The sequence below is a fragment of the Acomys minous genome (genome assembly GCF_964271855.1).
Source record: "Acomys minous genome assembly, chromosome: 9".
In the NCBI taxonomy this organism is placed as follows: domain Eukaryota; kingdom Metazoa; phylum Chordata; class Mammalia; order Rodentia; family Muridae; genus Acomys; species Acomys minous.
In genome coordinates, this window is record NC_140490.1 from 68,621,767 (window position 1) to 68,648,784 (window position 27,018).

General features: G+C 44.6%; 2 protein-coding genes across 7 annotated transcripts in view; one reads left to right on the plus strand and one right to left on the minus strand.

The window, feature by feature from the left end:
- Positions 1–1,674: 1,674 nt before the first annotated feature.
- On the plus strand, positions 1,675–26,266 carry SLC17A4 (solute carrier family 17 member 4). 2 transcript variants are annotated; one of them, XM_084794727.1, is made up of 13 exons: positions 1,675–1,749; positions 4,477–4,603; positions 6,968–7,167; positions 8,469–8,702; positions 8,789–8,876; positions 9,303–9,389; positions 10,814–10,932; positions 11,048–11,209; positions 12,094–12,226; positions 12,302–12,449; positions 13,593–13,683; positions 15,271–15,410; positions 26,061–26,266. In XM_084794727.1, exons 2-12 carry the CDS (start codon positions 4,513–4,515, stop codon positions 15,403–15,405), a joined length of 1,488 nt encoding a protein of 495 aa, XP_084650853.1. In that variant the 5' UTR covers positions 1,675–1,749; positions 4,477–4,512; the 3' UTR covers positions 15,406–15,410; positions 26,061–26,266. The 2 variants fall into 2 exon arrangements, with proteins under 2 accessions (XP_084650853.1, XP_084650852.1); XM_084794726.1 differs by lacking the exon at positions 26,061–26,266 and adding an exon at positions 15,583–16,655.
- Positions 19,956–27,018, minus strand: part of SLC17A1 (solute carrier family 17 member 1) — a 28,570-nt gene continuing 21,507 nt past the window's right edge. For 4 of the 5 annotated variants that reach the window (XM_084794730.1, XM_084794731.1, XM_084794732.1 and 1 more), the window contains 2 exons: positions 23,262–23,398; positions 19,956–20,375 (listed from right to left, as the gene is read on the minus strand). In XM_084794730.1, the coding sequence (XP_084650856.1) occupies positions 23,264–23,398 (135 nt within the window). In that variant the 3' untranslated portion in view covers positions 19,956–20,375; positions 23,262–23,263. The remainder of the gene's footprint in view (positions 20,376–23,261; positions 23,399–27,018) is intronic. The other variant, XM_084794729.1, reaches the window with a different exon arrangement.

Sequence of the window (27,018 nt, forward strand, 5' to 3'; positions counted from 1 at the left end):
TCTCTCCTCTCTCTCTCCTCTCCCCAGCATAGCATGCTGCTCACTGCTTCTTGTGAGACTGATTTGAAAGACCCAACTCTTCCTGAGTTAGTGGGGCAGGAGTTAAGCCTTGTGAAAGCACTGTTACATTGCTGTTAATGTTAGCAATATGTTTTTATTATAAGCACCTCGTACAGTATTCTCTTTTCTTTTTTAAATAAGCTAAGGTACTGAGGACTTGACTTCCTAACGCATAGTTGTGAGATTCTTCTGGCCGCCTTGGTAGAAGGACTGTCCACCTCGAAGCCAGCAACCCTCCCTTCATGCCAGCGCTGCTGCTTTGAACACCCCAAACAGCGCTTGAGAAGCAGCATAGCAACCACAGCTGCCAGCTGCTCAAATGCAGCCCTAACGTTTCCCAGACTGTTTTCAGAAGCCTTTCTTTCGCTGACCAGAGGGGGCGTGCTTCCCCTGAGGACCACAGAAGGAGCTGTGGTTGGTCTCTACAATCCTTCTCTTGCATAAGCCCCTCTGGAGGATGCAAATGTGGCTTTTTCTTGGAGGAAGGTGCCCTTTGGAGGCCAGGGCAGCCTCCCTTGCCATATCTTGTTCTGTCTACGTTGGCAGACTATTTGTTTCACGTTGTCTCTCTGCTGGGAGACATCATCCTGATGTGGCTACATGCGGCCTTGGATCTTTATTTTAGAGCAGAGTGAGCTCGTAACAGGAGGAAAGGGTGAAAGGGCAAGAGGGTTTGAGGGTGAAAGAAGCAATTGTGAAGCAATAGCATTAGCTAGAGTGGAGGCGGCAAAGGCAGCAAACGGCGGCGGGGCAGAGGTGGCAGAGACGATAAGAGCTGTGAAGAACTGAAGACAAGACAATGAGGCCATTGGGAGAAGTCCCAGTCCCAGAGAGCTACCAAACGGTCTCAGGCTCCGAACCCTGAACAGTGTGACCCCCATCACTGCAGGGCCGAGGGCAGGACCCGAGACCTGTATAAGAGCTGCGGACGCTCGAAGGTGCCGCTGGGTCTGTTGCATCCACTGCTGCTGGAGGCTGGGGAGTATAGTAGCTGCCAGGCGCTGGGAGTGCTAGGTAATTCCAGAGCAGTAAGCCTCCAGCCTGAAAACGTGTTGAGCCATAAGTAACCTGGCTTTGATGATGGCAGTAGGCCCATAGCTGTCCTCTGTATAATATTACTCTATCAAGCATAGGTATGGTGAAAATGGCCGCAGAGGAGGCAAGATGTAAGCCTGTCCCATGAGGACTATACTTCTGAGACCATGGAACGTGACGATGCCATCAGGGAGCTGGTCAGAGGGTTGACCAGATGGCTCGGCCGGGAAAGCTATGTTCCACTGTGCTTGATGCCTTGAACTCCATCCTTAGGATCAATATGGTAGAGGGAAAGAACCCATTCTTAAAAGATGTCCTTTTCACAGGTTCACGCTTAACTGCCACGTGCTCCAACAGATAAACAAAAAAAACACATTCGTGTAAATTTTTTTTAAAGGGCAGGCAGGGTATCCCACAGAGAATCAGGGAAGATATATGTAACTTCAGATGAATTTAAAATATGAGGAAGATACAATGAACTTGATCTGGTTATCAATTAAATAATAAAACCAAGTTAAAAATTAAATGGTTGAGCCAATAAAATCCTCCTGTTGGTAAGATAAGGGCTAAAGGTTCTGAGTAATCATTTACTCCTGAGGGCGAGACAGTTGCAGAAAGCTGAGGATCCCGGACCACGCAGTCCACCGTCCTCAGGTTTGCAGTCAAGTTCTTTCTGCTTTGATGGTGTGGGGATGGCCCTTTTCCTGTTGAGGTTGTGGGTGGTGAACAAGGCTGTGTTTCTCTTGAGAAATGAGATAGTTCTGAAAAGTGAGACAGGACGAGTGAGATCACTGGAAACTCCAGAAGAGGAGGGAGGGAGGGAAGGAGACAGAAAGATGGGTGCGGGGCAGGAAAGGGGGGAAAGAGAGAGAGAATATTGTCAGAAGCAACTAGAAATGGACAACAAGGCGGGTGTGGTGGCTCATGCCTGTAATCCCAGCACTTGGGAGGTGGAGGCAGGTGGATCACTGTGAGTTCGAGGCCTGCCTCGTTTACAAAGTGAGTTCAGGACAGCCAAGGCTACACAGAGAAACTCTGTCTCGAAAACAAACAAACAAAAGAAAGAAAGAAAGAAATGAGCAACAAACATAAACTCAAGGCTTGCATTTCTAAAGGTTACTGATGCTAAAAATTTGGACATAGCCCTTGCTTTTGTGAGATGCACTAAGCTGAAGAAACAGCACTAACCGAAGAGATTGACGCAATAAAGGCTGATTCTTAAGGACTGTTTTTGACAGGTTTCAAAGATCAAATTAACCAAAACAGATTAAAGGACTCTGGCTTTATGCAGTGGTTTGGAGTGCCTTTTCCTTTTGCTGCCTTGCTCATGTGCAGCCCGACTTGCCTCTCAGCTCAGATACCAGAGGACTAGGTAGTTCAACCAGGCGAAGCAAATGCCCTCTCTCTCAGTGCTAGTCCCGTGGTCACCCATACTCTTCTGCTTCCTTCCCAGCTATGCCAGTCTTGCTTTTTTTTTCCTTATTGTATTGCCCCCTCTGACTCACCAGGGCTTGTGTTTATAGTTGTCTTTCTTTCTCTCCGTCAGCCTTTCCTCGCCCTCCTCGTCTAACTCACAAACTCCACTTATCTCAGAAACCCAAGGAAATCCATTATCGGGCACAACGTGCTTCTGATTAAGTATATATAGAGAGCAGTTAGTGAGAGCCTAGACCCCCACCCCCACCGAGAGTCACGCTGGAGGAAGCCATGGTAGCGAGCAATTCATTTATTCCACAGGTGGTTATTGAGTCAGTGAATGAGCCAGCAGTCAGTGAACTCTGAGGCATTGCTTCACCGGGAGTGTCTGTAAAGCTGTAGAGAGAAAAGCTGCCCTGAATTCTGTCTTTAGTTCTGTAAGCAGACTCTTCTGTTCAACAGGTCTACCTGTGCTATGATGAGGGTCCGCACAGCATTTTAAGTTTTCCAGCAGGAGGCTCAGGCTTGACTCACTTGCTTCTGCCATTTGGTGTTGGTTTGGATTTAAGTCAGTTTATTTCTGAGTTCTGATGCAGGCTGGCACTCAGCCTTGTGTGGGGCCGAGACTTTGTGCTACTTCCACTCTCCGTATGTGTGTGTGTGTGTGTGTGTGTGTGTGTGTGTGTATGTATGTATGTATGTATGTATGTATGTATGTTATGTATCTTCTCCCAGTTAGGGCCTAGCATTCTGCAGTTTCTATTTCTCCCCATCTTGATCAATTGTGTGTCTCTGTCTTGCTGTAAATGGAAGCTTCTTTGATTAAGATTGTAAGATTTATTAATTTATGGGTATTTTAAGCCATTAAGAGTTGGTTTAATATGTCCATTCAACAGAATAATAGCAGTAGGGCATTTGACCTGTCTAGCTACAAGTTTTTGGCTGGATAATGGCGCCAGATATACACTTTGTCTTGTGGAGTGGGCCTTAAATACAAGCAGAAAGCGGTTGGCTATACCCATGATGTTTATGCCACTATTATTTTAATGAACACAGTAATGTGATTGAGAAGACCCCATATTCTCAGGCATTTGAATACTTGATCCCTGGTTGGTGGAGGTGTTGGGGTGTGATATGGCCCATGTGGCTTGGTTCTGCAACCCTGACTAAGGGCAGTGAGGAAGTGAAGAAATGATAGACATGCATCCAAAAAAGTCAGGTAGGGTGTATGCACTCTGATGGGGTTTGCCACCTACTTTTCCTCGGTGTACTTGTTACGTACAGCACAGAGGGGAAGAAGTTAACTAGTCTTGGAGGGTCTTTGTAGGAGAACAGTCTCAGGTGATAAACAGTCAGAAGGAGGCAGTGAAATTGCTAGATTTTGTGGGCACTTGGTCTGTCATCTATAAATGCTAGTACTTGGACTAAAGAAAAAGACTGCCCATTTCAAGCCTCGTATACATGGAGAAAGGCTTTGCCAATTTCCCATGGGTCTGAAGCCTTGGTCCTCTTTATGGCTGCTGTGCCCATGTTGGGTCGTTGGTGGGGGTGGGGGGGGGTGGGGGGGGACAGGGGGTGGGGGGGACAGGGGGGATTCCTTAGTTCCCTATGGGGTAGGTTTAAAAGGAACAGTTTTGTTACTGAGAACAAGCTTTGAGGTTTCAAGCTCATGCTCCATTCCCAGTGTGCACTCTCTGCCTGGTGCTTGCAGTTCAGTCTGTGAGCCCTCAACTCCTGCCCCTGCTCTCATCCCTTTGCCCCACCACTGTGGAGTCTAATCCTCAAAATTACAAGCACAAATAAACACTTTTCTCCATTTCAAAGACAGTGCTAGTAAGACTTGGAGTAACAATACTTTTCCAGGCCTCACATGTGGCTGCTAACAGAGCCAAGGATAGGGACCACATCAGGTAAGACACAGGGTACTTTCCTGTTTGTGTTTGCTCTTACACACTTTTATTTCAGTAAGTAGATGCTGGACCTTGGGAGGAGAGAAACAAAATGCCTACCGGAGCAGACACCAAGGGGAGAGTGGGAGACATTGCCAAGGAGAGCAACGTAAACACCACCCAAGACCAACCCTTAAAGAAAGGTAAAAATCACACAGCAGCTCTGGTTGCGAGGAAAACAGGACCCATGTCACCCCATCTCCCTTTCTCATGATAGCATTTTTCTCGCGACTGCCAGTGGCGGCCAGTGGTGCTAAATGGTGCCGAGGCATTTTTGCTTCTAATTATTTCCTTGCTCACAGGTAACGGTGAAGTACACAGAACAGGTGAGAATCACGTGGCGAGTACTCGGAAGTGAAAATATAAAGCTCAAAGGAATGCCAAAACAAAATAGCCATTAAAATCCAACCCCCCAGCACACCCAGATAACCTCGGAGCAGATTCTAGGCGGGACACTTGGTTTTGCCTTGGTCTTCTTGACTAGGGCTGGGGACTATTATCTTCTCAATACCTCTCTCCCTCAAAGCTACCAAGGATAGAAAAATAGACGTGGATCTGAGTAGGCTTTAAATCTTTTTAACCTACTTTATTTGGGGTTCCATAATGACTCTATCTCCCTTCCTGCCCCAGTACTTTCCAACACCCCAACATGAGGTAGGAGAGAAAGAAGGTTAGTGGGGAGAGGGGGGTGTAGTTCTCTTTGGCTACTTCCTGTTGTCTAGGGTCATCAGGTCCTTTGGGGGCAACACCATTTTCTGTCGTCAGGATAATCAGCCAGCCAGCAGCCAACTCAGAAGCAGCCTTCTCTTCCTCCTTCAGCTGTCCCCTCCAAGTGCTCTGCTAGCTTGCTTACACAAGGCTGTTACCAGCTGTGAACAAACTGGAGCAGCCCCCCTATCCCACGGGTGGGATTAAAACAAGAAGATGTTTACATAGCTTAACCCAAATCTTCCACAACATACATGAGCTACAAATTCAACTCAATTACATATGCTAAATAATCTTCCAGTTAAAGTAGCAGGAAAAACTGTTTTGTCATTAGAAACAGCCTGTGAATAAGAGGCTATCCCAAGAATGCAGAGAGAGTCAAATATTAGCACCCACCATCATGGTGCATTCACATGCACCCCGTGGTTCTCACCATGGCACCTACAGGCAGATTCTTTGACTACCCCTGCGAAGTGCCGAAGCCATGGAGACCTTTCAAACTTGTGGTACAGCATCTGTGATGGCAATCCAGGTGGCTGATTCCAACATTAAAAGGCATTTGATAAAACCCATGAGATAAGAGTTGCATAGTTTAGCATAGCTGACATGCTTGTCACACTCACACAAGCAGCAGCACACAGGGGAGTTTCCGGTGAACCTCACCATGCTGATGACTGAAAAGACATCAATGTTGCAAAACAGTAGAAAGACTTGTCCTTCCCCATGATCTGTACATAAAATGTGTGCATATTGTCTGTCTGTCTGTCTGTCGATCTGTCTGTCATCTATCCATCCAAAGCCCAAGGAGAGGAAACGTGAAAATGGCAGGCATTGGGCATGGCCACACCTGTAATCCCAGCACCCGGGAGGCTGGAGCTGTAGAATTGTGAGTCTGAGGACAGCCTGGGGCTGTGTGATGAACCCCGGTTTAACAAACAAATAAACACCGTAAATTAGTTACAGAAGCAACACAAAGTACGTGATAAAACTTAGATGGGACTTAACTGATGAGTACAGTTTCATGTTGTCTAAGAGAGAAGTCTTATGTACATGGGTGGAATATGGAGAAGACAGCCTGGCCGTCCTTCTTAATGGAATATAAGGTCAAAATAACAATGACCAAAATTCCACTGTGAATTGTTTTCAGATGGAGGAAGGAAACTTTTCAAAGTTAAATGGTTCTAGGCTTTTAGGCCAAAGGTGAGATCAGTCAATTTCTGAATTTAACAAGTGCATCTCCACACACAAGGGTGCAGTGCTGGCTACACAGTTTCATCTGATCCCTGGTCGAAGCCTGGAAGCTGTAAACTCAGAGTTTGACCACAGTGACCACATATTATTATCTCTGGATTTCTCTGCCTCTTAGTTGTGATTAAGCTAAAGTGATTGGAATACAGGCAAGCTTTGTGCAAGCCCAGATGTCAGTGTTGAGATGAAGATGATACACATGTTCAATGTAGCACTAACCTGCACACACACACACACACACACACACACACACACACACACACACACACGTGCGCACGCGCAATCTTAGCTTCCTGTCAGGTCTTGCTTTAAACTTGTTCCTGCCCTTGATGCCTCATCCAGAGCCCTGAAGACCCCATCTCTGAGGCTGGCTCTCCATACATCCTTCAGGGTTCTGCTCCCCCACTTGGGAGAATGGAGCCTCCCACAGAACAGCATCCTGCCTCATACTTCTGAGATCCAAGAGACACCAGTCTTCTGCCTCCTGCAGTCTTATGAAGTGTAGGAAGAAAGCAGGCCAGCTGCATGAGTTTTGTTTCTTCTCCTCCTAGGCTTCTGTTCAGTGAGGCATGGTCTGGCCCTCATCTTGCACCTCTGTAATTTTTCTGTTTCTACCCAACAAATGAACTTGAGCATTGCCATAACCGCTATGGTGAATACCACCGTGCCAGCCAGCCAGCCCAGTGCATCCACAGAAGGACCCACCACCAACTCCCAAGAGTTCTGGAATGAAACACTACAGGATTCTAAGGTACTGCTATGTTTTGTGATGTTCTGAACTATTTCTTTGATCCGAGGGCCATCTTATGCGTGAATGAAATTCCTTTAGCATAAGAACATAGTACATATCTGAGGAGATTTTCATCTCACTCTACTTAGTGTTTGTGAGTGAACCCATGGCTGAGTCAGAAGGAAACATGTCTAATTGTCCAGTAAAAATAAATTCTTCTTCTATAAGGATGAAAAGTATCACAAAACCAGCTCATAGATTAGGTTTCCTTTCTTTTCCACATAATGTTCAATATGTCAGCTAGATGTTTCTTTATGATCTTTTCCTTCTGTCTGTATCAATCTATAATGTATATAATACATATGTATCTATCTATAATATAAGAGAATAATTTATATAGGTCCTATATGAATTATACATACATATGTATGTATGGAAAATGTTTTGCCTTTCTAGGACAGAAACTTTCTTTTTTAAAAATATATTTTATTAATTTATTCATATTCCATCTCAATTGTTATCCCATCCCTTGTAACCTCCCATTCCTCCCTCCCTCCCATCTTCCCCTTACTCCCCTCCCCTATGCCTATGACTGAGGGGGACTTCCTCCCCCTGTATATGCTCATAGGGTATCAAGTCTCTTCTTGGTAGCCTGCTATCCTTCCTCTGAGTGCCGCCAGGCCTCCCCATCCAGGGGACATGGTCAAATATGGGGCACCAGAGTTTATGTGAAAGTCAGACCCCACTCTCCACTCAACTGTGGAGAATGTCCTGTCTATTGGCTAGATCTGGGTAGGAGTTCAAAGTTTACTGCACATATTGTCCTTGGCTGGTGCCATAGTTTGAGCAGGACCCCTGGGCCCAGATCTGCCCATCATAATGTTCTTTTTGTAGGTTTCTAGGACCCTCTGGAACTTTCTATGTCTGTCTCCAAACTCATGATTCTCCTGCTTCAGCCTCCTGACCACCACACCCGCCATGGGCTTCCTTATTCTCATTGGTCAGTTACTCATGTCACGGTGATAGGAAAAGAGTACAACACGCATATACTTAGGTTTTCTTTTTCTTTACGAAACTTGTGGGTTGGAAGAGTTGGAGAGAGGTTAAAATGAACAGCAAACTGCTTTTTGTGTAATAAGTCTTTACAGTGACCAGTCAGCAGCAGAGCCAGGAGTGAGGCACGGCTGTAACCTCAGGACTCTGGCAGTGGGAACCTGAGGATGAAGAGATCAGGGGCTGATGAGACCCTATCTCAAAAACCAACGAAATGAAACGCAACGACCCGCCGGTGTATCAGACAACAAGGACTTCTTTGTCCCTAGGCCCCTGTGTACGACTGGACTCCGGAGATTCAGGGAATCCTCCTTAGCTCCCTCAACTATGGATCATTCTTAGCTCCGATCCCAACTGGCTATGTGGCTGGAGTATTTGGAGCCAAGTACGTGGTTGGCGTGGGCTTGCTGATTTCTTCCGTCCTGACTCTCCTCATTCCCCTGGCGGCTGATGCTGGAGTAGCCTTGCTCATCGTCCTGCGGGTCATCCAAGGCATAGCTCAGGTATCAAGATCTTTACCAAGTATAACTGGCACACATCTATGTTCTAGAATGATCTCATATCTCTAAGAATGGAAAATCTCCCCCAGGTTATGGTATTAACAGGTCAGTTCTCATTGTGGGCCAAGTGGGCTCCCCCGATGGAAAGGAGTCAGCTCATCACTATCGCTTCATCAGGTAACTGGCACCTTCATCTCATCCTATATGCACCGCCCAAGAGTGCTCAACAATGGCCTGCTGTGTGAACGAAGGCCTTGTATCCTAGCCACTCCTGTCTTCCTGATCCTTGCTTTTAGAACTAGACCATCTTTTTGATTGGAATGGCATGTCAACAGTGCACCAAACATTCACATACAAACATTTCACTTGCATTCATTTCTTTTACCCCCCACAGGAACCTTATAAATCAGCTAAGTACATAGTGTAGAAAATCTGAGACACAAACAGACCGATACATGTCTGAGGCCATACAGTCCCCAAATGAGGGAACAGGGTTTGTACTGTGGTCGTCTGGATCAAATCACTGCCACTCAACTCTGTAGAAGTGTATTGATTCCCTAGACCAGCTCTCCTACCCACTAAGTCCTTGTATCTTTTGCTTAGGGTCAATGTTGGGCATCTTCCTTGTCCTCATTGCTGGTGGCCTTCTTTGCCAGGCCCTGGGATGGCCTTATATCTTCTATATCTTTGGTGAGTTCACTCTCTTCTAAAATCTCAGAATGTTCCTCAATGACAAAGGATGCTGGGCATCTGTGATGAATGTGTTTCTGCTTAGCCAAACGCTAATAGGTGACATTTATGTGGAGTTGACAATGTTCAAAATTAGCCATGGTGCGAATCTTGCTGACTTATAAAAAGACATCTATATTTTAGTATTCCAGGGGCTGAAGAGATGGCTTAGCAGTTAGGAGGATTTGGTGCTATTGCAGAGGACCGAGTTTCAGTTCAAAGCACCCACAAGATGTCTCCCAAGCATCTGTAACTCCAATTCTAGGGGACCTGATTCCCTCTTCTGACCTCCACCTGGCCACATACACATATGTAGACAAAACACTCATAACAGAATAAAACGAATCTGAAAAAAGAAACTTGTATGACTTTTAGTAGTCTGGATATATTATGACTTTAAGGGCATCCACGTCTCCCTTTCTGGCCAAGGGAGATAGCTCAGTTGGTAAAGTGATTGCTGTGAAGGCACCAGGAACTGAATCTGATTCCCAGAACCCATGTAAAAAGTTGGCATCATGGTGCAGAAAAGTAATCTTGTCATTGGGGAGGCAGAGACAGGCAGGACTCTGCACTCATTGCCAGCCAGTCCATCCCCCTTGGTAAGTCCTAGCCCATTGGGAAATTCTGTGTCCAAAAACGAAGTGGAGGACACCTGAGGGATGGCATTCAAGTCTGATGAGCCACATTGCCACTGCTGCTGTTGACTTCCCCAGCACTGTAATAAAGGAGCTGTTAGATATATTTTCTTTGATGGTAGTTAATTTTATTCTATGTGTAGAAACGGTCTAGGTAATTGATTGCACATAAAAGAAGAAAGATAAAATAAGGCAGGAAAAAGTTAAAGGAAGAAGAGAGCTTTGCAGTACCAGCAGCGGAGGAATGCTGATTGGTGCTCAGCCATGAGGGGAAGCATACCAAAACTTAAAGCCATGTGTGGATCCTCAGTGTGTGTGTGTGTGTGTGTGTGTGTGTGTGTGTGTGTGTGTGTGTGTTTCAAAGCCTCTGGGAACTCAGTGGTTTGAAGCAGCTGTAATTCTTTTTCAAGTCCCATGAAACAGCTGGAGGGATGCTCTGTTCTGTTCTCTCACCTGCCTTGGACCATGGATTCACTAGAGCACGGTCCTCTCTCGAGGACACTGAAGAAAGGCAGTGTTTCTTAACACCTGAGCTGTCAGCTGCCCTAGGGCATGCCAAAAGCAAGTTACATGAACAAGACCAAAGTCAAGTGGTAGAGAAGTGCCCTCCACTAATGACAGGGCCATTCAAGGGTACAATATGGGGGTTGGGGCCAAAGTACCATCGCTGGTCCTTCCTCCAGGCATAGGAATCATCTTACTGAAAGAAAACGCTGATCAATCCAACGCTGACTGGGCCTTCTATCCCAGGTGGAATTGGCTGTGCCTGTTGCCTCATCTGGTTTCCTCTCGTATATGACAACCCACAGAAACACCCCTTTATCAGCACTGGTGAGAAGAGGTACATCGCGTGTTCACTGGCTCAAGAGGTACGATGAGGAATTTCCCTGTCATTTTCCTCTCCCTGTGCATCTCAGAGGTATAGTGTAGCAGGGGGGCTCCTGTCTTGTGATGGAGGGGACAATTGCATGTTTTTCCTTTTAGGATTGCTCTCTGGGCTGGTCTCTTCCCATTAAAGCCATGGCCACGTCCCTCCCACTTTGGGCCATTGTAGTTTTTTTTTTCTGTGAATACTGGCTGTTGTCCACAATAATGGCGTTCACGCCCACATACATCAGCTCTGTACTTCAAGCAAACTTCCGAGATGTGAGTACAAAGAAAGTGCACCCAGCTGTGTTAGTGTGTCTCTGTATGGTCTCATTCATGGCCCACAGGATGAGGGATCAGAACCCCTCAGAGAAGATGCAACCAGTGAATGTAGATTCATATTGACCTCACTGCCTACTTGAACAGAGAAATAATTCCAAATCAGATCATGGTATCATACTTTTAAGAGTCTTATGCAAAAAACTTTATACTTAATGAAGTCAACATCTGTTAGCAAGATGCTCTATTGGCAGCATTAAAATTTTAAGAGGATTAAAAAATTCTATTGTAAATAAGACATTATTATAATTTTTCTTTCTTTCTTTCTTTTTTTTTCACTAAGTAGCTTAGCCTGACCTGGAATTCACTATGTAGCCAAGGCTGGCCTCAAAATATAGGTCTCTTATCTCTATTTCCCCACTGTGGGGATTACAGGTATATACTAGCAAGCCTAGTTTAGAATCTTTAAAATAACTATTTGTAAGTGATCTCTAAAGAGAGCATTTGTCATTTTCTTTTAATAAAAATTATTGAAGCCAGGTATTGTGGTGTATGCCTTTAATCCAAGCACTCAGGAGGCAGAGGCTGTAGAATATGTGTGATCCAGCCTCCTCTACATAATGAATCCTGGACCAGCTAGGGCTACATAGTGAGACCTGCTGTCAAAAAAAAAAAATTAAGACTGATAATTTGATAAGAAATATGCATATTTTCTCTATGTAATTAAAGTTAAATTAAAGTTCTAGTAATAAAGAATTTAATTTACACTGAAAGTGATGTGTGTACAATGCAAGCCACAGACATGGACCATCCATCCAGGGTCTGTCAGGTCCAAGATGGGGAAATGCTGAGGACCCTTGTACTCACCTGTCTCCAATCTCCAGAGCGGAATCCTGTCGGCCCTGCCCTTCGTGGCTGGCTGTGTCTGCATTGTCCTTGGGGGTCTGCTGGCTGATTTTCTCCTCTCTAGGAAGATCCTCCGCCTTGTCACTATCAGGAAGCTCTTCACTGCTATAGGTAAGGGCCAGGCTGGCCACCAGCTGGCTGTGGGAGCTCGGGAGCCTCTTTGTTATGCCCTTTGTTCTCCTGCAGGGGTCCTTGGCTCGGCTGGAATTCTCGTGCCCCTGCCTTGGGTCAGATCTAGCCGCAGCACCACAATAGTCTTCTTGGTGATGTCTTCTGCCTTCGCCAGCCTCTGTGACTCGGGAGCCCTCATTAACTTCCTGGATATAGCTCCACGGTAAGGACTGCTTTGCCTCCTCTGCACAGAAGCTCAGTTCAGGTCCCCTTGCTCTGTAGCAAAAGGAAAAGGTAGTGTGTGCATCAGGTCACAGGGGATAGAAACATCAATGCCACTTCATCATACTTCCCCAAAGGGACCCTAGGCTTCAGCCATTGTGAACGGAGCCGGTCCGAGCTGAAACAAGAGCAGTCTGTGTCACAAGTCAGTCTCTGCTGAGGAATGCAGCAGGCCCATTGGACTGGTAACTGAAAAGCCTCAGGAGATCCCATCACAGAGGCCTATGTGGGCCTTAAATAAAGGGAAAACAAAGTTGGGAGGGATGACTCAGTTGGTAAAGGCTTGCTAGGCAATCACATGCACTTGAGTTCCAACCCCAGAACCCACATTACAAAAAAGATATGAAAGTAAAGCCAGGTGCAGTGGTGCGCGTGTATAATCTCAGTGCTCAGAAGGCAGCAATAGACAGAGATCTCTGTGGTTTGTTTGCAGCCTGCCTAGCTACTGGGTGATACTCAGGCTAGCGAGAGACACCAATTCCAAAAGCAATGTGGCTGACCCTGAAGAGTGTGTCACACAACATTGATGACACCCAACATTGTCCTCTGCCCCCCACATGCACCTCACATATATGCATGCATCCTGGCACATATGTGAACACATGTCTATCCATGAAAATAAGGGGAAAAGACAGAACCAGAGGAAAAATCATTAAGTCTGGTGTAAGTCGTGCCAGAAAGAACAGAGGCCAGACATCAAACTCCTAGGGTCTAACCCAGGCTATAGGACATACTTTATCTTCACAAGATGGGCCCCTGAGACCTATAGGAAATAGGCTGGTCTCAAAGGGTATCTGTCTTTTGACTTTTGTATTCCTAAACAGGGCTACAAGATTGGGCTCCACAGTAAGAAGTAAGAAGCTGACATGTTAGCATAGGCTAGCCCCTGAGAAGCTGAGCCTGTAGCTTGATACTTATAAGCTCCTACCCCAGGCTGTCCTGAGCCTATGCTAAAGATCATTAATTAGGGTATTGTGTTCAGGTTTGAGGTACACTACCCTAAGCATCCCCAGAGACGAGCATAGAGATAGGACAGAGCCACCCAGATAAAGCCTTTGCTTACATGAGACTGCCCCCTTCCCAGGTACACTGCCTTTCTCAAAGGACTACTGCAAGTCTTTTGTCATATAGCGGGAAGTATAGCTCCTACTGTTGCTGGATTTTTCATCAGCCAGGTAAGGTCAAAAGTTGTAAGGAATAGTAATAAGAGAAACTGGTGGTAGTTAGCAGAAGCCAGTCTAAGGTACTGTGAATTCCCTGGCCAAGGAGGGACGCACAGCTCATGAGTCTGGACCTTCATTCCCAGCTCAACTCATGTTGGAAAATTCCAGATACCACAGGTGTGGCATGTGGGAGAACGCTCAGCACGGTGACCTTATGGTTTGTGAGTTGTTGCGAGATACGTGTCTCATGTTAAAATCCAGACTTCCCAGTAACATTCATGGCATCTTCCCTAGAGTATCATATATGATCATCCATCATGCTTAACCCCGAATAGAGGAGTCTCAAGATTTCTGAGAGTTTCTCAGTGTCAATATCTTGAATGCTCTGGGCAAACCAGGATGGGGGGTGGTGTTCCTGTCTAGAAAGCTAAGAAGTCTTTCAAAATAGATGAGTAAGATGGTTAATAAATGGCGGAGTGAAACGCTCCATGCACCTCCCTCCTATGCTCCAGAGTGTTCACTCTGCTGTTCATGAGATGTTCACTCAGAGCACAAGCTCCTGTGACCTGTGGTGCTGGGATGGCAAAGCCTTCCATCCAGGAAGGAGCACTCTGTGTAGTTAAAATAAACAAAGCGAGGCAGTTCGTGCTCATAACCTCAGCACTTAGGAGGCCAGTTTGATGTACATTGTCAGACCCTCCCTGTCTCACAAATAAATCCCTAAAAGGAGAAAAAAGTAAAAAAAATAAACACATAATTAAACCTGAGGACTTGAGCATTGACTAATAATTATATAGATATAAATTTCACATGCAAAAGGATGCCTGTGACATTTATGAAAATCTTGTTTCTAATTTATCCCATGACTCCGTGTCAGTAACTCAGGGAAAAGACAGGAGAGTAAACAAGAAATGGCTTTTGCTTTAATGAAATCAAGTCCCCTCTTGCTTCTGGAGCATCCATTGCTTTCTAGGCTCTGAAAATAAACTATTAAGGATTGGTTAAAAGGATGATTGTCTTATAGACCTTGCTCTCTTGCCACTTGAATGACTGATTAGTCCATCTATCCATCCATCCATTCATCCGTCCATCCATGCATCCATCCAACAATCCAACGAACTGTTAAATATTAACACGCGCCATGCCAATTGTTTTAGCAAACAAATCTACAAAAGTCCCCCAACTCTACCTTATAAAAATCTAGATGGTTAAAAAAAAAAAAACAACAGAAAACCAAAGTAAACTATAGACATATTAGTGGTAAGTTCTGAGAGAAAACAGGACCAGTTTATTAGTGTGGTCAAAGGAGGGATCTTTGAAAAGGTGATATTATTAAGCAAATACGTGAGAGAAGTGAGGGAGTGAGCCAAAGGACGGGAAGTGCCTTCCAGCAGAGGGAACGAGGCACGCAGCACGTACAGGAAGGAGGGTGCGCTGTGACGCAGCATGTACGGCAGTTGTAGTCCAGGAGAGAGACGGGAGCCTTGGAGGCTGGGCTGACTTAAAAGAAGGGGCTTCAAGGCGTAGAACCACAACTATTCTGAACCAGGGGTGAGGGAGTAAAGCCACCTGCACTAACAAGCAGCTTCCTACCTCCAGGATTCAGAGCTGGGCTGGAGAAATGTCTTCTTGCTCGCAGCTGCCGTTAATGTAGTAGGCCTGCTCTTCTACCTCATCTTTGGCCGGGCGGAGGTACAGGACTGGGCTAAGGATCCGACATTCACCCATCTCTGAGCAAAGTGAGTGATGTGTGAGATTCTGACATTTTCCCTCAAAGGCCTGCTTCTGTGCTTGTTTCATGCTAAGGTCAACTCACTGGAAGGGGCTTTGTTCCCAGGGTCATCTCAGAGAACCTGGCTATGCGATGTTAATGGTGTTTTGTTTTGTTTTGTTTTTCTTCCATGACTGGAGGTTTCCTAAGGGAAACAAGAGACTGGTTATTTACAACTGTGTGCTCCTGAAAGCACCTGAGTCTCTATGACTCCTCTCTACTTTCCCCTGTTGCCATCATGACAAAAGCACCAGAGACTGGAGGACAATTGGCCACCAAAGCTAAAGAGGAAGTCAGAAGTACCCAAGTGATGAGTTGGAATCCCAGGGGACTGGTCCCATGAACTCTGTAAGCTGTCAGCAAAGAGACCTGACAACCTGGAAAACAGGATGTTTGTGGACCGAAGTCCTGGGGCAGGAGGTCAAAGTGCACAGTTGATCTCAGTCAGCTGTGATGGGGTTAAAGAGCCAGTGTGGGTCTTGGTGTGTGCAGGATGTCTAACTGAAAACAGCAAGGATAAAGAACAACGAAAAGTGACTCTATCATGCAAAAAGGAATAAACTTTTTCCAATTAATACAAGAGAGGTGGTGAAATCCAACCATCCCAGACAGCTTTCTGTTTGTGGATCTTGGCTTTGGGTCAAAACTATTTCTACAATATAAACACCACTCAGGCTCTCTCTGGAGTCAACTCTTCCATAACTATCTGTTGGGGGGTGGTCTGATGTATTTTGATGCTAATTACTGCTTACTGTCTCTGTGACTTACCTTTTGCTTAATAAAAAGCTATTCCACGTGGGCAGGGCAAAAGAGATAGGTGGGGCTAGGGGAGAGAGAGAGAGAGAGAGAGAGAGAGAGAGAGAGAGAGAGAGGGAATTCTGGGAAGAAGAAGAGAGACCACCACAAGGAGGAAGAAGAAAAGACTACCATGAGGAAGGAGAAAGGAGAGAGACCTGAAGGGAAGAGAGGAAGGCTGCAATGGGTTAGATGGAGGAGAAGCACATGGCTGGCATGGACGGAGAATCCAGCCCAGATGAAGAACATGAGCAAGTATTTGGGATTATGGGTGCGAGGTAGCTTGATAGAAGTTATTAGAAGCAGATGGCATGGGATTGAGGCAGGGATCCCATGCCTGCTCCACTGTGGGAGGTAGTTTAGAGGATTGATATCTGCCCTGCCCCAGGTTAACTAAGGCTATCTTAAAATATAACAAGTGTGTCTGTGTCTTGATTGATTGCTAGCCAGGCCTACAGGTAATACAGATAATTAAAAAACAAAAACAAAAACAAAAACAAAAAAACAATAGCTACCTTCTTTCCAACCACTCTGACCCAGGCCCCTCATCTGGCTGTGGATCTGTGCAAATCCCTCGTGTCTTAGTCTTAGTGAGTAGACACTGCCTCGTGCACTGCTTTGCAGCATCAGTCACATCATGAATGCCCTTGGCCTGCTTCTCTGACTCCTGTGATTGCAGCCGCTGTTCAGGGGGCCCCACCCAATGTGAAATGTCATCTACAAATGTATGTAAGACCTATGCTTCCTTCGGCTGACTTCAAATGTCTGCAGAGTGTATATGGTGCCTCTTTTTGTTAAGAATCCTTATTGGTGACACAGGAACAACAAAAGAGAACAGAAACACCCAAACACTAAATGAATATTGATGGACACAGCAGTGTGCACAGACACACGGCAGCTATCACAGTCACGCACAGCCTGAAGTAGCTCACTATCGCAGGAGCATATGGCTTTAATAAAAGTACCACAAATGTGCAGGGACAGCTGTGGGATAAGGAAGAAGGAGGGGCACATCTTCCTAGAATAAGCAAGGATCATGCTCCAATTAAAGGGTGAGTGGTGGCCACCGTTGCAACAGTACCAGTTGAGCTGGTATCTGTATGTCACTTGATGAGAATGTCCTAGAAAGACCCTCTGGGAAGGTCCACAGCATACGCAAAGGTTTCGTGTCAGGAGAGAAAAGCCAGGGGTGAATAAGAGCCGACTGGGGCCATGGGGAGGTTAGAGAAGTGTTGAAGTCGAGAACACACCGAGCATCGTGGGAGAGTATTGTTGTTTCCATTCAAATCAGTGAGAGTACCTTAATGGAAAGGGACATAACCGAGTTCTGATTTTCAGTGGTCACACATCATAAGAAAATTGGGGAGGGGGTTCCAGTGAAGTCCTGGAGAGTAGTGGTCCATGGCATGTGGTGGAGGGCAGTGAGAGGTAAGCAAAGGTGATAACCCAGCCACATTATATGCTGTGAGTAAAGGGGTGATGCTCACAGCAACAGCTGCATTGTAGTTTGTTATTAGACCCATGGGGATGCTTCTCACAGTGATAGCAGCATACTCAATGAAGACAACAAACAGGAACATAGACACAAGGTCTGGGTGGCACATGTGACATTTGGGGTCCAGTTATGAATATGTAAACAATTTAAACACAAGTCATAAGTAAAAATTTCAATATGGGTGAGAGTGCCTGTGTGGGCAGTATGGCATAAAAAGAGAAAGAAAGCCTGTGACTAATGCTTCAAGATTTCCAGTATTTAATGGTCAGCTAAAGGCTGATTAGAAAGAGAAGGGAGGGAGGTGGGGGAAGGGACAGAGGGAAGAAGGGAGGGAGGGAGGAAGAAAGAAGTCTAGAAGGCAAACCTAAAGAACAGTGTTAAGATGGAGAAGTGGAAGGAACGAATTACAAACAGGAGTGGACAGTCAGCATGGCAGAGACCTGGTTGAGGGGTTGAGGGGGAGAAGTCGGAGCGAGAAGACAGGAGTCCAGTCCTGAGACAGTGGAGGCTAAAGACTGTCAGGGAGAAAGGTGAGGGGACAGGGGATCAGACAAGGTTTGGGGAAAGCTTGTTGAAGTCTCCTGAGGCAGAATGGAATGTGCCTGGGAGAGGGGCGAGAAAGGAATTTGCTATCCAAAGCCTGGCTAGGAAGCTAGCAAGAATGGAAGGCAAGCAGCCTCGCCTCTTCACGAATGGTCCAAGGTCATGTCCGCAGCTGCTAGTGAGAAATCCAAGGGTGATTTCTTTCTTAGTATAGTTTTCCTATAATTGCTTTGTGCATAAGACAAAGGCTACAGTGTTCTTATTAGACAGGGGAAACATGACATGGAAGAGATGCCCTGCAGGTGGCCAGGCAAGGTCTTTGCCTCCCATACAACCCCTGGAATAAACCCATTCTTTCTATTCTGGGCCACTTATGACAGACTCCACTACCCAACCTGAATGTAAAGTGCAGAGGCCAGGACATGACTTATTTGAGACATCTTCAGCAAAGCGTGAGACCCCACTTACAATAAATGCCAATACGTGTTTGATAAGTCCCTCAATGCAGAAGCTATGCAGTGGTATAGAAGACCAGCTGGGGGACAGAAGGAACGGGAAAGTGTCCTGGTTTTCTTCCTGTTCCTGTGACAAATACCATGACCAAAGCAACCCGTGGGAAGAAAGGATTTGACTTACACTTCTGGGTCTCAGTCCATCGTTTGAGGGGAGTCAGGGCAGGAACTCAGCCAGGACTTGAAGCAGAACCCATGGAGAAATGCTGCTGGCCAGTTCACTTGAAGGCTCATCCTTGCTGGCTCATTTGCAGGCTCATATTTCATTAGCATCTTATACAGGCCAGGATAGTCTGCTTGGAGTGATGTTACCTGCCATGGGCTGGCCTCTCTTGCACCAGTTAACAATCAATTAAACACCCCCCCCCCCCCCCCCGCATAGACATGCCATGGGTCAATCTGATCTGGTCAATATTTTAATTGAGACTCCCTTCTCAGGTGACTCTAGACTATGTCAAGTTGACAGTTAAAGCTAATGGGACAGGAGAAAAAGGAACAATTTTGGTCCAAATTTATATGTTTTGCTTTCAGAGCCCATGGACTCCTTTTCTTATGCTGTTACAGTATCAGGAAGGTAGGAGTGACACCATCACTGTCTTTGGCAATCCTGGAATTGACTCAACTCTCATTATGGCAAGCTACCCAGGGTCTGCATTAACCCATCTTTTTTCCTTCTCACCTCTCTTTCATTTTTTGTTTCTTTTTTGAGATTTACTTATTTTTATTTCATGCATAGGAGGGTTTTGCCTGCATGCATGTCTGGGCACCATGTGTGTACAGCACCCATGAGGGCCAGAAGTGAGCACTGGAATAATTGATGGTTGTTAGTTGCCATGGTGAGTACTGGGTATCAAACCTAGGTCCTCTGCAAGAACTGTCAGTTTTAACTGATGAGCCTTCTTGCCAGTCCATATTTTTTTTTTAGTTAATCAATTATCTTTAGGTGCTGCACCAAAAGCAATTTTTATTTTTCCCTAGGCCCTTCAAAGAAGAAACTATTTTTTAAATATATATTATCTTTTGAAATGTGTCATCCTGAAAGAATAAAAATAATGTAAGATTTTTCGAGTGGTTCTCTTATTTACAACAAAGAGGAGTAAATGTTAAAAATTGAAAACAAAATGAAAAACAACAAACCAAAAGGCCCTTCATGACATTGTAGAACAAATTTTCATCTTAAGTTTCTTTATTGGATGATAGAGGAAGACAGATAAATAAATCCCCTTTTAAACTCAGGCATGTACCTTGTTACATATGTTAAATACACAGTGCAAAAGAATCAGGCTAAAGCAGGCGAGACTGGCCTCGTCTGGTGTTGATGACTCCCTCAGGACCACAGTCTCACGCAGGACAGTCTCATGCAGGCTCCTCTTCCCTTTGGTAAGGATGCACCTCCGCTTTGCAGGTGCTCACTTTTCTACTAATTTTTGTAGGAAAAGGAAAACAAAACACGCAGATGTCGCTGGAGAGTCCTTGCACCCAGAGAGTGCTCCAACACTTCAAAGAATGTAGTGTAGGCTAGAAGATTTCTCTCAAGTCATCTTTTTTTTGTCCAGTGAAAGGTGGTCAGTGTTTTCACATGCCTTCCCTATGGACATAAAAGTAAACATGGCTGCCAGCTGCTCACTTGTTACCTTCCTCCACCCTGCCCTGGGGGAATCTATGTGAAAATGCCTGAGTATCCCCAACATTTCTGCTAGGCCCAGTCTCAGGGCCTGAGGATGCTCACTGCTATGAGCTGAGGCTGCACCCTAAAAACATAGCAGGCAAATAAAAGCCCACCGTGCCCGTCAGAGCTGCCACTCCCGCCGTGTGATATTGCTGCTCTCAAGAACAGCACATTGCACTTATTACAGGCACAGTCTCATTGTCCCCGAACTTCAGCTCTTCATAAACTAATCTGTTAATGAGAAAATGAAAAAAAAAAAAAAAATAAAAACCTCTCTTGGTGATTCTGCACCAAGCATGCACCCCAACTTCCGTGTCCCTTTCCGAGAACCATCACACCACCATGTAGGGCTTGAGAGGCTGCATCCCAGACTGTTTTGCTTTGATTTTTATGTCCTCTCTATATACATGATTTTATATATTTGTATACCTTTCTTTTCCATTTAGACGTTTACAGTGTGTGTGTGTGTGTGTGTGTGTGTGTGTGTGTGTGTGTGTGTTTAAGTTTTACATGTCAATCATACATTGCCTAGTACCTGCCTATCAGTGCCATGTTGGCTGGACAAAGCACATTTAACTGCAGGTGAACACTGTGCTTTCTATCGAGGGAGGAGGTAACTGCAGGTATTTGAACACTGCCATTCTCTCTCTCTCAAGAACAGCACCACGGCCTTGAGCACAGTGTCTAAGAAGTTCACTTCTATTCTCCTAGTCCGCGGTGGCTTATTTGTGGTGGGGCCTTGCATAACAGGCTGAACTGTGATGTTACAATGGTGCCTTCGGTGTAGTGGGGAACCACATAGCAGATATATAACCCTGAAGGGAAGCGCTGGGAGAGTTGAGGTGGAGAAAGGCTTTACAATGGCTTTAAATGCCTGCTTTTATCTGAAGTCCAAACAACATAAATATGTCCATTCTTAACTCTGGTCATAGTGGCATATACATAAAACTCAAGCACTCAGACATGGAGGTGAAAAAAATCATGAGCTTCTGGCTAGCCTGGGCTATATAGAAAATTCAAGGCTACTTTAAGCTATACTTACTGAGATATTATATTTAAAAAAAAGAATGAAAACAGACACACACACACACACACACACACACACACACACACACACACACACACACACCCTTCCACAAAACCCCCAAATCACCCCTCAAGCCAAACCAAAGGAGCAAAGAAAAGCACCATATAAGAGATCTTTTCTCCTGACCCTTGCATTCAGTTTTATACTAAAAGTTCTAAAAAAAAAAAAAAAAATTAGAGAAGAGAGGGGGAAAAAAGAAGGTTATCCAGATTGGAAACAGAAAAAAAAATCTATCTTCATAAATAGCAAAATTATTTAGCTAGAAATCTGACAGTACTTCCTAAAAACTAGTAGGCGAAGCTTAATGAAGCTGTGGAGTAGATGAACAAAAGCTAATTGTATTCCTTTTGTATTTAATACAAAAATTAAACTGAGAAAACAACTCCATTCAAAATGGAATTTAAAAACCAGACCCAGTGATGTACATTCGCAACGTCCGTGCCTGAGAGTTCCGGACTCGTCTGCCTGGGCTCCACAGCCAACTTGAGGCCCTCCCACCACAGTATTTTTTGTCTCTCCTTTCGTGAGCCACTAATAGAAGATGAATGAGCCATGGCTCTTACACACCATCCGCTTATAAGCAGTTGCGTCCCTGCTCCAAGCCAGCAGCCAAGAGCAACAGCAAAACCTCTAATTCCACATTTCTCTTTCCTTTTCAAGAGTAATTGTCTATTCTGACTGTTTCTACTTCCCTACAACATATTTTTTTTCTTTAATTTTTCCTTACAGACAAAACAGACAACAGAAAACAAGTATTTGGCTCATGGTTTGTAAGCACACAGATCTGAGTTTGGTTTCCTGAATCCGTGTAAAAATGCACAGTATTGGGGTGCACACTGCTAACTGGAACAAGGGGAAGGCAAAGACAGGAAGGCCACTGGGCCTGACTGCTGGCCAATAGGCTCAGTTGTGCTGAGGGCCAGTAAGAGACCTTGTCTCTAAAGAGATGCGTGGCGTGAAGAAGGCAACTGAGTCGTGTTGTCTTTGTCTTGCATCTGTCCACGCATAAGCAAGCCCATGAGACCAGACACACATGTTTGTTCATTTCCTCCATGCATTAAAAAAAAAAACAAATAAAAAGCAGGCGTACAGCAGCATTTTTCGTCTTTCCTCTTGTGAACCACTAATAGAAGATGGCAGATATCACAATGGTGTCTTGATTCACTGGGCCTAAAAACAGGGCTCTTTCACAACTGCCAAATCTAATCTGGGAGTCATTTCTTCTCCTGTTTACTCACCATTCATGGCTTATATGGAAAGCCAACTGTCTTTACCATTCTCTTGAAAGCTGTTTTTGCCGGGATCATCTTTGCGATGGCTCTTGCCTAGCCCACTGGTAAGTTTTAGATTCTATGTAACTTAAGTCCTAGACAGAGCTTTGCAGAGATAGTCCCTCCTTCGCCTCAACACCCCACCTTGTGTAACCCTTCTTCTACTTTCCTCAAGAGACTTCCTCATCTTTCTGGCATCCTTCTTAGCTGTTCATTTTCGAAGCTCCATTGCCCAAATTTAGATAGCAACTCTGATGTCTCCTCAGAATCCCAGAGCAGCGTAGCACTGGGCGGTGTGCCATCAGGGATGTTGTTTCAGATTTAGGATGCTCTCTCCCCCCCCCCCCCGCCGTGCCCCCCACTCCAGCCCACGTGTCTTATTGCTCTCCACCTCAGAAGTTCATCATCAGTTCTTCTCTTCCACATATCTTCAGTTTCAAGCCTCACCTTCACAATCGTGTGGTTTTCGTTTCTTTAGCCCACTCCTGGATTTCTCCTTTAGCAAATAGAAGGTAGAAAGTTAGGCATGTCACGTTGATGCCCGCCATCAAGAAGAAGATTTTATGCCAAGCGTATTCCGGGTCCTGAGGGATTAAAGTTGAAAACAAGCGTGAAGGACTGATCTTGATTTAATACAATACAGTATTAAAATAATATGCAGAGTCAACACGGGCTATAAGCATTCAAAAACATAGAAATAACCAAGAAAGTCATCATTTCGCTCTACACAAGTAGTTGCTTTTTGTCTTTCTATATATACAATTATGTTTTCACCAGCTGTTAATATATGCCTTTGTGAGGTGGAGGTTAGAGACAGCGTTTCTCTGTGTGGCCCTGGCTGTCCTGGAACTTGCTCTGAAGACCAGACTGGCCTCGAACTCAGAGATCTGCTCCCCTCTGCCTCCTAAGTGTTAAGATTAATGGTGTGTGTCACCACTACCTGGAAATATACCAGTTTCTTTTAAATCATGCTATCTTTTTTTCTCATGGTTTATTATTCCAAACTTCCTGTCTTTTTCAAGATATCTTACATAGACAAGAGTGTGTTGTGTCAGATAAGCATGTTTAAACAGGTATGCAGAGATAAAGTGTTTCAGGTGCAGCTGTTAGATTTAAATAATTTCTATGCCCCATAGCTATTATTTATAGTCATTCTACGTGCAGTAATTATTAATTTGCAACAATGCCTCTCATATTATTTCATATTTACTGTGGCAGTGTTGTGAAACAATTATCAGAAAGCAGTCCAGGTTTTCTTCCTCAAGGCCTTCACGGTGTTGAGCGTGGTGGCACACACCTGAGATCTCAGCGTTCATGAGGCAGAGCAAGGCAGAGAGATGCAAGTAAGAGGCCAGCATGGGATGCATAGTTAGTTTCCGGTCACCAGGCCAGCACAGTGAGGCCCTGTCTCGCAAAACCAAAACCAAAAACCATACAAACCTCAAATCATTCAGCTGCTCTTAGCCCTTTGCAAACACATTGTAGTTGTATAAAAAACACTATAATTTCCCACAAACATAATTTAAAGTTTTGATTGCTATCATATTGAACCAGCAGATCTTTGAATTAGAAGGCATTTTTACATTTTCAAGTCTTTCAATATAAAACAATGGTGTTCTTGCCACTTATTAAGTGTTTTGAAATGTGTATAAAAACTATCCCCTGGTTTTCTCCATAGATATGTAAATAGCTCATTAAATATAGTCTTAGATATATGATTTTTATTTTAGGGCTATAAACAATATACTAAAATTATTTTGTGCTATTTATTCAGATATTTAGAAAATAATTCATACAGACCATTGATTTATGCTATTTACATATTTATACCGTATAAGAAACCATGTCAAATTGTTAATTATCATACTCAGCAGTAGAGTCTTCTGATTATCTTTCCATTGCTTCCGTTTTCATGTGTATTTTTCATAGCTTCACTAGAACCCAGTACAAAGCTAATAAGATCTTTGCATCTGTTTCTTGCTCACAACATTAAGGGGAAACCATGTCACATTGTGCTGATATGTGCTGTTTCCTGCAGCAACTGCAAAGTTACCCTTATGCTCAGGCAAGGAAAGGCCAGCTCCCAGTTCCCCTCGCTTCTTAGATGCGAGCCCATCTTATTCCAGACTAGATCCAGAACCGCAGGTTTTAGGACCGCACTCCTCTCTGCTAAGAAAAGCTAGGTTCACCTTCTTTATCTCGGAAGTGTCAGTTTATTCTACGAAGAAGCATTTCCTGGTGGAAATGTGGCCAACGCACCAGACTAATGTCACTTAAGAACACTTCCTTCGACATTTGGTTATCCACGCTGTGTATATGTGTGTGTCCACGGGTGCGTGTCATGGCATAAGAGTGGAGGTCGGAGGACGGCTCTCAGGGTTCTGTCCATCCATTATGATCTCTGGGGATCAAATTCAGGCAACAAGTCTTGTTGTCAAGCACCGTTATCCGCCAAGCCATCGCTTTTTAGGTGTATGGCCTCGTGCATTCTTACTGCATTGTTAAAACTTTTATAACGTCACCTAGAAGTACGGTGCACATAGTATACCAATAACAAATCCATCTCCTCTCAATGGGAGAATTGACTCAGACCACTGAGCTCGCCAGGGCAGCATATTTACCTTTACTTGCAAACATGTGGATATGAGAATGATCAGACTGTGTTATCTGTCACCCATTCGTCACCAGGGGTGACTGGGCTGACTAGGTGGGGGTCCCCTCCGTCCCTCACTTCTCCAGGTGCTTCCCTCTGGAATCTACACGCTTGGTCAAGAGGATGACTTTCCTTAAGTAGAGGACGACCTGGCTTCTTCAGTCAAGGGTGTACGAGGAGCTGTGCTCCCTTGCTGGAACTTCCGAACAAGATCTCAAATGTGTTTTTCTAGCCATTGTTGTTTGGTTTGACTTTCGTGTTGAAAGGTACCTTCTGTGTGACTTTGTCCTTTTCCACTCACTGCACTTGGTGTTAACAGGGGCAATGAGTGGCCAAGTTTTATAAATCCCTGAACTGTAGTTTACAATTACGGGAAATTTCTAGAGAGTTTCATGAGTGATGTCACCTCCACCTGGATACATTTTAGTTTGCTTCTTCGAGGCACAGGGAGAGGTCTTGGCACTCTTGAAACACTCCAAATTTGGGTTGGTTTTTTTCTGCCAAGGCAGATTGCAAGGATTGGCTATTTTATTCTGGTCACCGTTTTTCCTCAAGCTAAATGTTTTGTTTATTGGGGTCACTGCTCTTTATAGACTCTGAAGAGCACTCTCCAAATCAGAAGTCCTTTTTCTAATATCAAGAAGAAGGAGGAGGAGGAGGAAGAGGAGGAGAGGAAGAAGAAGGGAGGCCGGAGAGATGGCTCAGAGGTTAAGAGCACTGCATGCTCTTTCAAAGGTCCTTAGTTCAATTCCCAGCAACCACATGGTGGTCCACAACCATCTATAATGTGATATGATGCCCTCCTCTGGCCTGCAGGTATACATGCAAGCAGAGCACTGTATACATAATAAAAAAAAAAAAACAAATCTTTTTAAGAAAGAAGAAGAAGCATTGGGTACAAATCCAGAGTTTCTGTTTCTTGCAGATACTGTCTGCTACTGCCTCTCCTTCTTCAGCTGGCTCAAGTTTCATAGAAGACTCATCTGGTTTCCAGCCTTAGTGTTTACATTAAGAAAATTGACCCAAGCCTGTGCATGGTGCACCCCTTTAATCCCAGCACTCAGGGAGGCAGAAGCAGGTGGATCTCTGTGAGTTAGAGGCCAGCCTGGTTCAAAAGTTAGTTCAGGACAGCCAAGGCTATGCAGAGAGACTCTGTCTCAGGAAAAAAAGAAAGAAAGAAAAAAAAAAGGAAGGAAGGAAGGAAATTGACATAAACCACTCACTCTCCCATTAATAGAAGCAGAGCATTTATAGGTTCCTTTTGCTTATATTAAGGATAATATTTCTGTTTTTAATTTTTATATGGTTGATTATGAGGGGTAAATAAGATTCTTTGTCACATATCATGGTTTTTACATTTTAAATCTCTTTTATTACTTCTTTAAATGTGTGTTGTTTCAAGTATCTTTGAAGCTATAATAATTGTGTTTGTTTGTTTGTTTCACATTTCTTCAAGCATTTTGTTATTTTTCAATTTTGAGCTATATGTACTGAACCCCTACGGAGCATGAGTTCTGGATGTTTTTCTAGAAGAATTTAACTTGCTCCAAG

Coding starts and splice junctions, on each gene's coding strand:
- SLC17A4 (XM_084794727.1), top strand. CDS start 4,513: ATGCCTACCGGAGCAGACACCAAGGGGAGAGTGGGAGACATTGCCAAG. Junction 12,227..12,301: donor GAAGCTCTTCACTGCTATAG/GTAAGGGCCAGG, acceptor GTTCTCCTGCAG/GGGTCCTTGGCTCGGCTGGA. Junction 12,450..13,592: donor TTCCTGGATATAGCTCCACG/GTAAGGACTGCT, acceptor CCCCCTTCCCAG/GTACACTGCCTTTCTCAAAG.